The sequence below is a fragment of the Lepidochelys kempii genome, chromosome 2 (genome assembly GCF_965140265.1).
Source record: "Lepidochelys kempii isolate rLepKem1 chromosome 2, rLepKem1.hap2, whole genome shotgun sequence".
Taxonomy (NCBI): domain Eukaryota; kingdom Metazoa; phylum Chordata; order Testudines; family Cheloniidae; genus Lepidochelys; species Lepidochelys kempii.
The window spans coordinates 89,325,098-89,341,295 of NC_133257.1; the positions used below are offsets into that span (position 1 = coordinate 89,325,098).

Genomic DNA, 16,198 nt, shown 5'->3' on the forward strand with positions numbered 1-16,198 from the left:
GCTGGTCTTAGTCTCTCCCTCTTCCCTTAGAAGGGGCAAGTTTGTGCTCCCATGGTGGAGAGGTAATCAGCAGGAGAATGGAGCTTTGCCTGGAAAAAGATAAGGCCCTTCCAGCAAATGATCCAGCTCAATGCTCCAGCACTGGGCAACAACAGCTGCTGCTGCATCCACTTCAGTTACCTGCCAAATGCATCCTCCTTTCTCCAGCCACGAAACAGCAGGGAAGCTCTAGGCCTAGGAAAGCTTCATACCCCCCTGGCTAAGGCTGTGTGACTGTCACAGATTCAGTGAGTTTCTGTGACCTCCACAGCAGTCCCAGGCCACCAGGCTGCCCCCACAGCAGCAGTTTGGGTGTGGAAGGGGGCTTAGGCCTGAGGCTTGGGGGTAGGGCAGCGCTTACCTCAGGAGAAACTCCCTGGAAGTCACCAGCAGCATGTCCCTGCAGCTCATAGGCAAAGGGGCCAAGGGGCTTTGGGTTCCTGGCCAATGGGAGCGGTGGAGCCAGCACGAGTGGCATGGGCAGCACACGGAGCCCCCCTGGCCGGCCCTGCCCTTAGGCGCTGCAGGGATGTACGGGCCACGTCAGGGAAGCTATGGGCAGTGCGTGGAAGGGAGCCTACCAGCCCCACCAACCCTCCGCCCCCAGCACCAGCAGAGGTCCTGGGCCACACACCACCACACTCTTCCCCCCTACCTCAGCACCCGCAGCCCTTTGGCCCATGCTTTAGTTAGGGGTACCTAGTAGAAGTCATGGACAGGACACAGGCTGTGAATTTTTGTTTACTGCTCATGACCTGTCCATGACTTTTACTAAAAAGACACAACTCAAATATAGACTTACTCACAACCAGGGAAGCTAGCAGATTAGAAGGGGAGAGGGAGTTGCACACTCCTGCTTGCTTTAACCCAGTGGTACAGGAACAGGGAGAGTCAGGGGGCCATGGCCCTCCCACTTTTCACCAGGGAAGACCCCCCCCCCCGCCCCACCAGGCCCATAGCTGGTAGAGCCCGAACAGTGGTGGGAGCTGCTTTAAATAGCTCAGGCTAAGCTACCTTCCGTATTGCAGTACGAGAGGTCAGGATCTAAAACAATTGGCTCTTTAACAATCTACTGAAAGCTGAGTTGCGACACAAAGGAAGGGGAAGGAGAACACCATCCTTACTCACCTGGTTGGAAGAAAAGCAATCATTGCCAGATCACCAGTAGCAGAGAAAACTAGGGCAGGTGCTAATCTTTACTACACAAAATGATGAACTGGTGTACTAAGAGCCTTGATCAGCTTATAAATAATCACTGAGATGACAAAGGTTCAGAGAAAATAAACCAAACTTTCTATTATCTATAGGCTGCAGTAACAAAGAGGACCAAAAAAAGAAGGGCTCAGTTTGCCTCCCGTGTCTGTACCTGTAATGGGCTGGAGAGGAAGTCCCAATGGGTTTTCTGGGACTTGTATAGCTCATCTTAGGGAATCCACATTTCTGCTTTGCAAATAGGTTATATCAAAAGGAAATGAGATTTTAGTAGAAACCTCCACTTCTTCATTGAGCAGCCTCTGCCTATTCTCACTTGTGGGACCAAGGTAGCTGCACTGCGAGCCACTGATTCTTCTGATGTGCAGCATCTGTCACCCCTGCTTCATTCCAGGCTGGAGGCTTTAAAAAGGGAGAGTGGCTCCAACCTCAGCTCACCTCCCTTCTGATAGCTGAAGCAGCATCGAGTCTGGATTGTATGCAGTATCCTACACCTCAGTCTCACAGGTTTCTCTTTCTTTTTGCCTTTTGGAGGCTATGGTTGTTTATAGGTAGATTGCCAGACAAAAGGGGAGGAAGCTGCCTGTATGTCATGGGCATCCTCTAGATCAGCAGTTCTCAACTTGTGGCCAGCGAGCTGCATGTGGCCCAATTAGCACACAGCAGCAGCCCAACTGTGTGCTAAAGGCCACCAGGCCACACGGTGGCGTCCGGGTTCCCAGATGCTCGGCCACGTGTGGCAGGGGCTGCTGGCTGGCCGGCCCTGTGGAGTCTGAGGGCTGCCACATGAGGTCGAGGTCCGGGGGCAGCTTCAGGGCTGCCGGCCAACCCCACAGCATTGAGGTCTGGGCTGCTGCATGGCCAGGTTCAGGGTCAGGGCTGCTGGCCAGCCCCACCCAGCATGGTCTGGGGTCCCTGCCACCCGGCCCCTCACCCAGGGCTCCACTCCTGTGGAGGAGTCTCTGGCCAGAAGGTGCTGGGCATCGAGGTCTGTGGGGAGAAAGGGGGGGGCGCTGTAGTTCAAAACCTGTGGCCCAGGTAACATATTGTAGGCCATATATACGGCTCACAATGATAAAAGAGGCTGAGAACCACTGCTCTAGAGCTTCGTCTCGCTCACCTCTACCGACAGGGGAGTCTTTACAGGTTTGGTTGACTATTAGTCTGGCAATGCGCAAGCCCCGCATCAACTCTGGAGCTCAGCCTGCAGGGAAAAACGGTTATGAGAAGGTGAGTAACTGTTGTTCTTCGAGATGTGGTGTTCATGTCCATTCCAAGCAGGTGTGTGCACCCTGCATGCACAACAGCTAGATGATTTCCCCCCACGCAGTATCCTTAGGGTCAGTCTGGGTGGCCCCTGGAGTCGTGCATTCATGGTGCTCAATACAGGACCCTGCCAACCCGCCACCCCTCAGGTCCTTCTTGCCTGCTACTCCGACCGAGGAGAAGAAGGGTGGGTATTGAAATGGACATGAGCAACACATCTCAAAGAACAGTTACGAGAAGGTGAGTAACTGTTTTTTCTTCGAGTGCTTTAGGGCAGGGCTACTCAAAGTGGTGGTCCACGGAACCATCGGCTGCCCGTTTGCGTGCACATTGGAAAAAAAAATGCCAGTCCCCCACATCAGATAGCTTGAGAAGCACTGCTTTAGGGTGTCAAAAATTGGGACGGGGGTGGAGTGTAATGGGTGCCTATATAAGAAAAAGACCCAAAAATCAGGAGTGTTCCTATAAAATCGGGACATCTGGTCACCCTAGAGTGCTTGTTCATGTCAATTCTAATCAGGTGACTCACAAGTCCAAGTTCATCCACTGATTGGAGCACTGCTCGTCCGAAAGTCGCATCGTCTTTGGCCTGCTGGGTGATCGCATAGTGCATGGGGAGAATGTGTATGGAGGACCATGTCGCTGCTCTGCAGATTTCCTTGGTAGGCACCTATGTCAGAAACGCCGTTGAAGAGGCCTGAGCCCTCGTGGAGTGCGCAGTGATCGAAGGAGCAGGCACCTTTGCCAAGTTGTAGCACTCCCGAATGCATGACGAGATACATTGAAAGGAGACAGGAAAACCTTTCATTCTGTCCGCCACGGCCATGAATAACTGGATGGACTTTCAGAATGGTTTCATTCTCTCGATGTAGAAGGCTAGCGCTCTGCGGACATGCAATGAGTGAAGTCTTTGCTCCCTGCCACTCAAGTACGGCTTAGGGTAGAACACAGGGAGGAAGATGTCCTGGTTGATGTGAAACTGGGCGACAACCTTTGGGAGAAAAGCCGGGTGAGTCCTGAGCTGAAGTTTGTCCTTATGGAACACACTGTAAGGGGGCTCTGATGTTCGGGTGTCTGAGCCCGAGGACTGGTGCGGTCTTTTTCTGCTGCTTCTATTCCTCCTCTGAGGAGCATCCTGCCAGTTCTGTGGTTGGTAGAACCGTGAGGAAGGCTGTGGCTCAAAGTGCCTGTGCTGAGTCGCAGGAGTGTGGAGGCCCAAGGACTTGAGGGGCACCCTCGAGTCCGTTAGACTGTGGAGTCCTTTATCCGTTTTGTTGGAAAAGAGGTCCGAACGCTCAAAGGGAAGGTCCTGAATGGTCTTTTGGACCTTGTGGGGAAGACCTGAGACCTGCAACCAGGAACTCCTCCTCATTGCCACCCCTGTGGCCATTGCGCAGGAGGCAGCATCTGCCTTGTCCAATACAGCCTGTAGGGAAGCTCGTGAAATTAGTTTCCCTTCCTCCACCAGTGCAGAGAACTCCACATGGGGAGTCCTGCGTCAGCTGCAAACTTGGCCATCACACCGCAGGTATTATACAAGTATCTGCTCACGATGGCCTGCTGGTTCAATATGCGGAGCTGCAGACCACCGGTGGAGTAGACCTTCCTCACAAACAGGTCTAGTTTTTTTACCATCCCTATTTTTAGCGGAGAGCCCCTGGTAGCCCTGCTGCACACACTGATTAGCTGCATCAACCACCGGGGAATCAGAGGGGTGGGTGGGTATATAAGTGTTCATATGCCCTTGAGGGGACAAAGTACCGTCTTTCATTTCTCTTGGACATAGGGGGCAAAGAGGCCGGGGTCTACCAGACCGTCTTTGTGGTCTCAGCACAGTAGGGTCGGCCTCCTCTACCACCACCTCTGCCTGGATCCCCAGGTTCTGGGCCACCCGTCACAGCAGCTGTTGTAGGACCCTGTTGTCTTCCAAGGCCGGGGCTGTCCATGTCCCTGCCATGGTCTCATCTGGGGAGGAAAGTCCTGGCAATGAGCCCTGCTCACTCCCCTTGCATCCATGGGGTCACGAGGCACCCAGTATTGCTGTGCCGCCACATCAGCAGCCTGCGGTGCCAGGGCTGCCGGAACCGAGATCATGGGTGCCGAGGTAGTCAGTGCCGAGGTTGCTGATGCAGGCAGTGCCGAGGTCACCACTGCAGTCGCCGGCACTGCAGGCGAAGGGAGGGGCGTTGGTGGCGCCGCTGCTGGCAGTGCCTGCGGAGGAACGAAGGACGCCGACGATACCAATGCAGATCTGGGCCTCGACGCCTGGTTCTGTCCCTGGCTCCGATGATATGCCCAGGGTGTCCAGAAGGGCCACTAAGTTGGGGGTTGCCACTGCAGTGGCCACGGCGCCGGCAGTCCAGTCATATTCTAATACCCATGAATAGCCATTACATTGGTTGTACCTTGGAAAAAGGACAATCAAAGTGTTGAAATGCAGCAGTGAACTCATAGAATAAGTAAAATCTTGTGAGAGTATCAAGGAAGCTTGATCAGTGCCAATGGTTCCATCAAGGATGAGGTTAAAAGGAGACATGTTTTAACTACATATGCTGCACAGAAGTTAATAACATTATGGACTAAAAAGCATTATGTTTGGTACCAAAGTGAAAATTTAGCAAACGAGTGTACTAACAGTGTGTCTCTACAGTCTGGAAGTAGTTTCACTGAAACAGGTGGCTGGAGACAGTAGGGATGAGCTATTTGGAAGATGGCAGGTGTAAAGTAGAATGATTTTAAGACAAATGATGTTAAAACGAGTAGTGTGAGATATCAGGGTATAGAACTGGCTGCAATCAAAAAAGATTACAATGGTGGAGTACTGTAGAAAACAAAAACAGATGACAGGATGCCAAAGAAAATAATGCAAACGCAACCAAGGTCAGACAGACCTAGAGGCTGACCATCAACTAGATGGCAGGGCATCATATGCAGAGACATAACCAGACTGGGCTTAATGGAGGAACAAGCTGTGGACAGGAATGGATGGCAATACTGTACTGCTCCCCATGTCTGTCAAGATGCTTTGGGAGGAGAAGGAGAAGTGGAATTAAGTTTGCTCATGGGCAGCTCGATGAGATATGTTTGTGTGTTTGGTTTTTTATGGGGAGGCTGCTGTTTTGTACTCCAAAACCTAAGATTTGATGTAAAGTCTCCAACCCTCTTATAGAGAGGAGCTATAAGCAGAAGTCCCATAAAAGACACAAGGGAAGATTTCATCTCCTCAGTCACTGAAGTTAGCTTTTTTATGAGGAGAATGAGTAGATATCCAAAGGACAGAGTGGATTTCTTAGTAACCCTAGAAACTGTATTCAGCTAGATGAAGGAATTTTGATCAATCTGGTCCCTGAAAATCTGGGTTGAGGTGATAGCCCAAGTTCCCTACAGCTACGATGTCATTCTGCATTTGGGTGATAGGAGAGCCAATAAGCTCCCAAGAATGAGTATAGAGATTCTTGATAAAGATTCACTTACGAACTCCTCACCCTATTATTTCACCAATTTTTTAAAAAAGTGTTTCTGTACTTTTGTAAGCTAACTTGACCACTGTATTTTTGTGTTGTGGTATATTTCTTTTCTAAATATAAATCTTAAGTTTCACATTAAAATCCCTCTGGAAAAAGTCCTTCAAATATAAATGATATTTACAGAAATCCATGCAAGAACTAGAAAAGGAAGGACACGAAGTCATTTCAAAATTGTTCTTTTAATATCTTTAAAAGGTCACAACGTATTCAATCTTATTAATAAATTTTATTTGGACAAGTAGAGAACAACTTGTATCACAACATTTTTAAACAACATGATTAAAGACTGCAGCACTCCCAAGAGTGGTCACAGATATGTACAGTATATGAAGAAAAAGTTGCACCTTAGAGCCGATCATGATCAAGTTAAAAATACCTGACTTAAAGTACATGTGCTAATAAATTTCCTTCAGGTCATGACCAGCATGAAAATAATTAGGACACAGGTACTCAGCAAAGTTTTCAGCTAATGGGTACAGCAATATGCTGCATTTAAAGATTAAAATCAGATTCTAGTTTAGTGTTACCACTGAGCCCTTAAGAGAAATCCAAATTTCTACTGTTCCCCATTTACACACATCAAAACTATTCAGACTTAAGGATGTGCCCAGCTGCACACAATCAGGTTCTTTGCATGGATAAAAACTTTTATAGCTAATACTGGAGGTCTTACATCTGGATATAAATCTGCCTCTCTGGCTATAAGAATTTGAACTATCAGTTGCTAAGGAAAAAACTTGCTAAGTTAACTCCTCAGGAGAAACAACGCAAGTCTCTGGAAATCACATCTCTTCTACAATGAAAATGCTCTGCCAATTCAAGTTTCATTTGTTCAGGAAGACAGACGATTTAAGGCTTCAGTGGCAAATATAATCCTCTGAGCAATGTTTTTCTAAAGTCAAGATGAGATAGGTAACGTTTACTTTTTCTTGACTCTTAACATCCCTGGTATCAGGTTTAGATAACATCCACCCGTAGTTAAGTCTGGCAAGAAATCTCTCCTCCTTTGGAAGAGGTTGTCCTAAATCATCCATTTTAGGAGCATTTGAGGATAGTTTGCGTTTTGTTTGTTTTTTATTAAAATTATAGTACTATTCAGAAGCTTCTTTTAATAAGTCGATGAAGCAGTGCTCATGGCATCATCTGCAATTTTGGTACTGGCAGGGTGTATGCTTGCAAAATATTTGACATCATTGTCATCATCCATTTGAAGGGCCATAATTGTCTGTTCCACAACTTCTTGATGAGAATTGGCAGAATTCAGAAAATATTCTGTAAATAATGGAGAATACACGAGATATATAAGAAAAATAAGAGTAACAATATTATATTTTGGTGCAAAACCCAGCTACTATGCTACAGTGTTATATTCAAAAACATGAGCACGCTTCTACATCAAGGGCAAACAGAGGCTTCTGTTTTAATATGGAAAGGCTATCAGTGAGACTGAAATTCTGTATTAACAAATCAAAGTTTTTGGATATTTTAGTTTAATCCTTATGCTGTAGGCAGATACTGATTCATGACATTAAATATTAGGGCAATATCTACTCTAACTACAGTCACACCCAATCCTTGTAAGCAAGCAAATAATGTATTAATTTAAATGTATTCACAAACTAACAAAATACTGGGTGATTAATACATGTGCTGGAGGACTCAAGTATAATATAGTTGTCCTCATGGTATAGGAGTACAAGACCCCTAAAATTCCTTCAGTGTAATAAGTGGCAGACAACATGTGCAAAGGGAAAAACTCCTGCTAAGAACAGGAGTCCCAAAATCAATGTGTTTATATTTCTAATGGAAGGTAATACAAATAAACTGCCATGCTATTCCATTCTAATGACAGATGCTACCACACAATAAAAATGGTAATATGAATAAACAGTATGCAAGAAACCCCAATATGTGACAGTTTTTTTTAAAATTATATGATACAATTGTATTAAAAAATCTTCCCTTTCCACAGCAGTTTGTGGTTGATTTATTCCCAGAAGTATACCAATTAATATACCTTTTAATTTTATTTTTTAAATCTAAATTGAATAATCTATCCACTGTCTCTCGTTTTATACTTAGATTGTAAGATCTGTGAGATAGGGACTGTTATACATTTGTACAGTGCCTACACAACAGGGCTGGGTCCTCTAGATGCAACCATAATACAAATAAACTATAAATCAGCTATGAATATTATCCACGTAAATGTCTTTTCTGACTACAGCAAGGCTCTCTGTTACAAGAATTCATGAGTTCCACAGCTTAATTAAGTGTTGCATAAAATTTTCTACTTCTTTTATCATTTTTAAATGTAATGCCCTTCAGTTTATTTGGCTGTCTCCTTGTTCTTGTATTGATAAACGGTAAATAGGAATGCTGAAACGGTCTCCTCTGTATTGTTCATTATTTTACATAATTATCATGTCCTATTTGTCTCCTCTAAACTATTTCTGTTATGTCTTTTTGAAATGAGGGTGACCAGAGCTGAACACAGTATTCCAGATGAGAGAATAACACTGATTTATATAATGGCATAATATTTCCAGTATTATTTTCCACCCCACTCTTAACATCCTAACATTGCTAGCTTTTTCTGGGCACCGCTGTGCACTGGGGATGCTTTCCCTAAGGGAAGTCTACAGTTTGACAATAGCAGTTCCCTTGTTGAAATGTTGGAAAGGTTCTCCCTTCACTCTCAAAAGGAAAACAGAACAGCACTAGCCACCTCTCCTCTCCCAGAGGGACAAGAGACAGGGTTAGCAGTGAAGTCTGTTTTTCTGATCCCCAGCCTTTATTGCATACAGCATCAATTTTTAGACCAAACACAACACATTTGTTCTACGTCACATCAGTGAATCACCAGTATGCAGGCTGAGCAATATCCTTAATTTCCCAAAATTAGCCCATTTAGGGAAAACTGGTCAAGGAAAATGGGCTAAGAGGGGGAAAATGAATCCATCCATTTCTCCAACATTACAGAATAGCTCTAGAAGTTGTGATGTTGTCAACAGGCTTGCAGGTACTATCAGGGCCTCAAAGGTCAGTCCAGGCTAAGCCTTGCCACCCCTGGGGGTAAGGTTCAGGAGAGTACAATGTCGTAAGTGACTTCTCACACTGGTGCTATTTTCTCCACTTGTCTACAGCAAACTAACTAAAAAAGGAGACATGTTAAACATTCAATAGTTATCTTTGACATTCATCATCTATTAAACAAGACATTCTGAACTCCAGTAGCACCAACCTTTCTCTAAAAGGGTTTGCCTTAAAGTTTTTGCAAGTAGTACTCTAACATTTGGAACCCTATCGGATGCCAAGTGTAGTAAATGAGGCAGTAGTTGCACAGCAAATTGGTCCATTGGGAGGCAGTCATCTTCAATGACAGTCTGTCAAACAGAACGAAGCAACTGCATTAGATTTCTCCCCATAAAGAGAGAGCTAAAAACAAATACAGACCACAATGAGCATTCACAGATCCTACCAACTGAATAATAATCAACACATAAGAATATTTAGCATTCATAGAGCACTTTCTATCTACAGATCTCAAGATGCTTTACAGATACAGGGCACTGTACTTCCCAGTAGGAGGCGAGGCCTTATAAAGCAGAATAAAGGTTTGAGAAAAACTTAGATTATTTAGAAATTCTTACTGATTTAGACTGCTGTAATTAGATGCAGTGGTAAGTATAGGGTTATGTTATGCTGCAGTTTTCCTTCTAAGTACTGCCCATTTCAAGCACCATAACCCATATTTTAAAGAGCTGTCATAACACACAGCATTATATCTCTGTGTGTATATAATGTCCTCTGCAGTTTCCACGGTATGCATCCGATGAAGTGAGCTGTAGCTCACGAAAGCTCATGCTCAAATAAATTGGTTAGTCTCTAAGGTGCCACAAGTACTCCTTTTCTTTTTTAGACTTATCCATATATGTAATCCTCCCCCTACCAAACAACAAAGCACAAAATTTAGCTGAGTAAACAAAACAGGAGTGAACTAAGAACCAGGTGGGTAGTCTTTGCTGGCAGAATTCACTGGGAAACCAGAGATGGCCCATGAAATTCCATGAGACTTGCCTCACAGAGATCCTGACAAATTCTCTCCTCAGCTCCGGGGAGGGGAAGGACGGAGCTGAGGAAACAAGGGCACACTACCAATAGCCCTCAGATCCAAATCTCCAGAAGTTTCTTTAAATAAGATCAAACCTCAGGGAGTGGATATCCCTTCTGGGCCATACTCTGGGAACCCTTTCCCACATGGCAGAGCGATTGCTCCTTTGCCATCACTGGCCACCCCAGATGTACCTGGGGTCTACTCCTCCTCCACAGCTCAGACCAGCTTGTTTTCCTTGATGGTATTTCTGTCAGTTTCTGAACAACCTATGCTAGCTGGGTGTGTGGGAAATGACACCTACTTGCCCTTGCTGCCTGAATAGATCATTCAGTAAATGGTAAGCAGCTGCCAGCACTGTATCACTCACCACTAGAGGGTGCTCACTTCATACCGGTCCTTGGAACAAGCGGCTGAAGGTTATTCCCAAACTCAGGTATCCTAGGTGTTATTCAGACTAGTTTTTTACTGTCACTTTTTTTGTTGTTGTTTTACATCAACACCATACTTTGATCCTCTGAACATACTGAGGAGAAGACATGAAGTTTGCATACTGAACTTCAGTGGTATGCAACATGGGAATTTAGACGGCAAGAGTGACTGTGGAACTAAGTAATATATCAAACTCTCCTGCGGAGGGAAGAAAGTGCCCCATTTCTACAGCATCTCCTGATGTCTTCTATGGAGCGGTGCTGAGCAAAGAAAGCCATGAATTGTGCCCCCCATCTTCTCCCAACAGAGGAAAGATTCTCTGGCAATGATTTCTACGAACTGTTCAGGAAAATACAGATGAATCCATAAGGAAGTTAGCTGCCCACCCTCTCCCAAACAAATACATAAATAAAAGCTCTTACCTGGCAGATAAAGACAAATGTTTGCCGACCGGACCACTTTGGGCATCTGCAGAATTTTTCAACAAGTTCGTTCATGAGGTCTACCACGAAAGTTGATGTTGAAGCCATATGCAGCTTCTTTAACATTTCACTAACCTATAAGAAATGTTAAGTTAGCAGTACATAAATACAAAAATAACAACTTCCAACCATGACTTAGAAGTTTGAGATATTGGATTCACTTAAATTATTTTACATTAAAATTTGTTTCTTAGCTCATACCAGCTTGTAGGAAATCCATCGAACAGAGGAAACCTTATCTGCACAGAGGCTAAGGGCAATAGGGCGCAAATAGTCATAAACATCTCTGGCACTGTATAGGTCTATAAGCAAGATCAGCTGCCTAAAAGAAAGAACAAAGCATAACACAGCAGAACAAATCAAAAATGAAAAAGGTATCCTGAACCTTGAAAATTACAGTTGACACAACATTGCCTACCATTTAACATAACAGAAACCAAACCATCCATATACACTAAGAAAATTTTCCATTCTAAATGTTAATTGTTTTCTCTCATAATATTGAATAATTCCAGCCCTGTCATCTGCCACTTATTCAGTAAATATGACCCTAATTCTACGTGAGATCAATAAAAGAGTGCAAAAATAATCTGGGATAAGAAAATTAATAGATAAAAAAGTTTGCACTCATTAGATTGTATAACTAATAACAATGTTACAAGGTACATGCAAGCTACAGTGTGACCAAGCTGGTTGCACAGATAACAAGATCAACAGCTTTTCAGATTAAAGTGAGTAGAACAGATTTGATCAAAATAAGTATAAGGCATTCCCCACCCCCACAAGCATACTAAAATAATTACTGGTTGGACAATCTGAGTGGAAGTGCTCAATTAATTTTTTCATTCTACATTAAAGAGGATTTAAAAAATAGTTTATAAGGAGTAAAATTATTAGTAGATATTACTAGTGTGTCACAGACATAAGTAGTATATGTTGTAGAAGTCGTGAGCTCATGTAGATGAGCACATGAAGATGTGTCAAAATGCCACTATAAAATAGTTCGTGAATTTGATTAATTGATCGATGAACTGAAAACATTAAAATCCACATAGCAGAAAAAATATCCAAATCCAAACCAAAACCTCATGAACATACTCTGCCAGCTCATATCGAAAACGCCAATTCCTGCTGTTATCGGTCACTAAGAATTCCTGGAGCTGATAAAGATATTCTCGTCTTTTGTCAAGATGAAGAAGCTGAAACAATAAATATAAATTTAATCAGAACCGTGCAGATTGCAAGCACTTAATGTGAATGGATGGAATATGAACAAAATGTCTATCATAAAACACCTACTTGGATTAAAAAAGCATCCTTTGATATATACAGTATAATGCTTGTAAAACATTGTGGGTAAAATTTTGCTGTGACTTGCAAGAAAATCAGCAAAGTTAATGGGGTATTCTTAACAACATTTTATGCTGTATATACTTTAATTAATAATAACAAAGAGTAAGTGGTAAATAACTGCTACGTCTTCAACTGGCTCAGAGAAGGAAAAGTATTAGCTTCATACAGCTTTTGCAACACCTTCTCTGGTACCATATAAGCATTTGGCTGGACTACTGTAAGGGATTATACTAGTGAAATCTATGGACACAGGGAAAACAAGTGGATGATAGGCATAATATATTATGGTTCAAAGTGAAATAAACATGAAATGTACCTTTAGAAAATCATGCAAGTGTTTAAGGACACCTATCCTGACTTCATCTAGATCCTTTAAAAATCCATTGAAGACTGGAACCAAGTCTCCAGCTGTGAGTTGATCTCCCAGGATAACTGCAAGCTCATGTATAGAGAATGCTAATGTCCTTCGAACTTTCCACTGCAAAAAAAATACAAATGCATTTATTAATAAATTATCCCCAAACAACAGTTTTAACATTAGGATTAGTTTTCTTATATTGTTCAACATTAATATTGCAATCCTCAGTACAACCACTTAATTCACTCATTTCTTTCAGTAAAACAGAACTCATTTTTTTCAAAAGCGAAAAACAAGACATGAATGGGATTGTTCAAGGATCATTTGTTCCATCTGCATATCCAGGAACTTAACAAGTAACAAAATTATTGTGTTCTTAATTAGCAGAAGCAAAACAAAAATTATGTTGGATATCAACACTTTTGCAGTTCTCTTCCTGCTTCAATTTTTTCTTATGCATATTGAATGTTATAGTTCTTGTTCCTCTCTGGCTTCTGTAATCTGTACTTTACAAAGCAGAAGAAGAAAGAAGGTACTCTGATATACTTTGATTGGAAACTGTAACTCCAGAGTTACATGAGACTTTCCCTCTCAGGGAAGCCAACATCTGACATCCACACACAGTATCAAATATTTTGTTCCAAGAAACATCTTGGCACAAGCACTGGTCCAATTAAGAGGTGTTAGGTCTATGTGGTCTTTTTTTTTTTTTTTTTGGGCGGGGGGGGAAGAAGAGAAGAGGGAGGGAACATGACACATTGTTCAAATGGATAATGTATTTTCAATTATATAAAAAATAAGTATTGTTATTTAACCTTATTTTCCCCCTCTAACCAGCACTTTCCAACTACCAAATGAGATCTTTGCAGACTTAATCCTATTTTAGTGATTCAGTTTTCTCCCACATTATTCTTGTGGCAGACTGTCAAAGTAATTTTAAACAAACTGCAAACTTAGCAATATTTATTTATTTATTTTTAGTTTCTTTACTGATTACGTGTGCGCTAATTTTTTTTACCTTACTGTAAAGCACTTTGGGAAATGTGACTGATACTATATACAATATTCTCCAGTTTATTAAAAATCCTGTTATCAAAGCTCTGCATTACCTGAATCCCTTCCTTGTCCCCCATTATGAGATACATGAACTATATGCTCTCTGCAGCACGTATCTCATGTTGGGGACAAGGAAGGGATTCAGGTAATGCGATGGTTAGGAAAATAGAGCCCTCTTGATTATCTGAATAATCGTAAAATTGGGAATGTATCGTATAAACGAACAATATAGGTCAGTGAGTTTTTGCTCTGATACATCAGTGAATTAGTTTATGAGGGTGAAGTGGATCAAAAATCACTACTTCAAAAAGGAAGCATGTCTTTGAAAAAGACAGGAAAGAGTGGAAAATTAAAAATAAAACAAAACAAGAACAAAACAAAAACATTAAAACAAAATAAAATGATCCATACACTGAAAACTGCTTCCTTAGCAGCAAACAGGAACAGAGAAGAAAGCAACAGCCATTTCCAATATTTTAACATTTGTTTTTAACACACCAATGATACTGCAATACTGTTAATCGTTTATGACTAACTTTCAGGAACTGGCCAGTGCATCAAAGTGGATACCCCTATTCTCATTAAAAGTGCCACAAGAACTGTAGCAACCTGAAGTGATCAAGACGTCTGGTTTCTCATCTACCCACAAGGTGACAGGCTCAGCAACATTTATGCCTCTATTCTAGGTATTTATATAGTCCCCATTACCGTAGTATCTGAGCACCTCACATGGTGCTCAAGCATTGTTCTGGGACACTGGTCAAACTATTACTCAGAGGAAGAGCATCACCTACTAAATTACCAACACCAGTGATACGATATGAAAACCATAAATTCAAAAATGCCCATTATACAGAAACAGTTATAAAAGTGTATATACAATTTGTTTTCAAAGCTGATTGAGTTTAAATGCTTTAACATACCTGCATATCAGATGCTAGTGTCTCATAGGTGTCTTTCAGACAGTGCCAGTTCTGTCTACCTAACGTAAGTGCCACACCTGGCAGGCTATACGCACAATGTTTAGCAATCTCAGTATCAACCGTTTGTGCACGAGAAGGATCAGTCATGGATAAATATTGATCCAACAAGGCTTGAGGTACAACATCCTAGAGAGAGAGCAAGCCTTAGTTTGCCACATTTTCAGGTATTTTCCATACAACCTACTATATAAAACTAGGTTACATATTAAGAGAGAGAATTTTTCTCACCTCATAATAAAGGACAAAAAATGCTTAAAGATTAAGAATGTAAATATAATAATTCATAAAAGTACCATACACAAAAATCAGACTAACTTTAGTTGTTTAAAGTTGATATTTTAAGCAAATGTTAAGGTTACTTAAGCAATATTAATACAGAAACAAAATAATTGAGAAGGTATTATTAGTCCTTGTAAATACCCAGACTGAAGTTGGGGGTTGGACTAGATGACCTTCTGGGGTCCCTTCCAACCCTGATATTCTATGATTCTGATATTCTATGAAGTAACAAGGATGAACAGGTGGATCACTTTCACACTACCAAAACACAGTAGGAGCATTGTTTGAAACTTAAGAAGAAACCATTTAACTTAGACTTCTATAGCATTGCTCAACACTCTTACAAACATTACAAACTCAATATCCTGTGAGACTGGCAAACTTTATGCCTGTTTAATGAATACATAAAATACATAAAAATAAGTGACTAATGTTTGTCAGTACATGTTTTTCCCCACCTTGCAGAAAATTTTTACCATATGGCAAAAAATGAAGACTAAATTTAAATGTTTCATTTTGGGTCAGTTCAATATTAAACTGTGCCTGCCTGAGCTGCTGAAGTGCCTCATAGGAATGGCATTTGGGTGCCTCATGCCCTGATTCTCTCTATGGGCTGGGCTCCTTGCCTGGAACTACTTCTCCCATGATGCAGCACATTCTCCCCCCTTGCTGAACTGCTGCAGTGCTTCATGGGAGAGACAGAACCCAGCCCATAGAGAAGTATGAACGGATGAGATTCCCACACTACAACTCCCATCAGTGGTTCAGGAAGATATAGTTTAACACCAAATTAAGCCAAAATAATTCATTTGGTACCAAATCTAAATTTGTTTTTTTTTCTGCTAAAGTCAAAGTTTTCAATGGACAACACACTTTTTGTGAAAAATTCTGTTCAATTAAAAAAAACAGCTTTTCCCTGAAAAACAGTCTTAATGGAAAATTTTCAACTGGCTCTGTGAATAAGTCACTGAAGCTGTACAGCAAGTCAGTGACAAAGGAAAAAATAAAATAAATAGCTTGGGAGTCTTGACTAACAGCTCTTCCGTCAAAGCTACACTACTTCCTTTAAAAAAGACTGGAATGGTCAATTACAGCAG

The 16,198-nt window shown here is 42.1% G+C and overlaps 1 protein-coding gene across 13 annotated transcripts in view; it reads right to left on the reverse strand.

The window, feature by feature from the left end:
• Window positions 1–6,204: 6,204 nt before the first annotated feature.
• The window catches only part of PPP4R1 (protein phosphatase 4 regulatory subunit 1), a 90,129-nt gene continuing 80,135 nt past the window's right edge, over window positions 6,205–16,198 (reverse strand). For 9 of the 13 annotated variants that reach the window (XM_073331591.1, XM_073331581.1, XM_073331582.1 and 6 more), the window contains 8 exons: window positions 15,243–15,359; window positions 14,763–14,948; window positions 12,742–12,903; window positions 12,171–12,271; window positions 11,274–11,394; window positions 11,013–11,147; window positions 9,289–9,430; window positions 6,205–7,316 (listed from right to left, as the gene is read on the reverse strand). In XM_073331591.1, the coding sequence (XP_073187692.1) occupies window positions 7,153–7,316; window positions 9,289–9,430; window positions 11,013–11,147; window positions 11,274–11,394; window positions 12,171–12,271; window positions 12,742–12,903; window positions 14,763–14,948; window positions 15,243–15,359 (1,128 nt within the window). In that variant the 3' untranslated portion in view covers window positions 6,205–7,152. The other 4 variants (XM_073331589.1, XR_012157257.1, XM_073331583.1 and 1 more) reach the window with 4 other exon arrangements.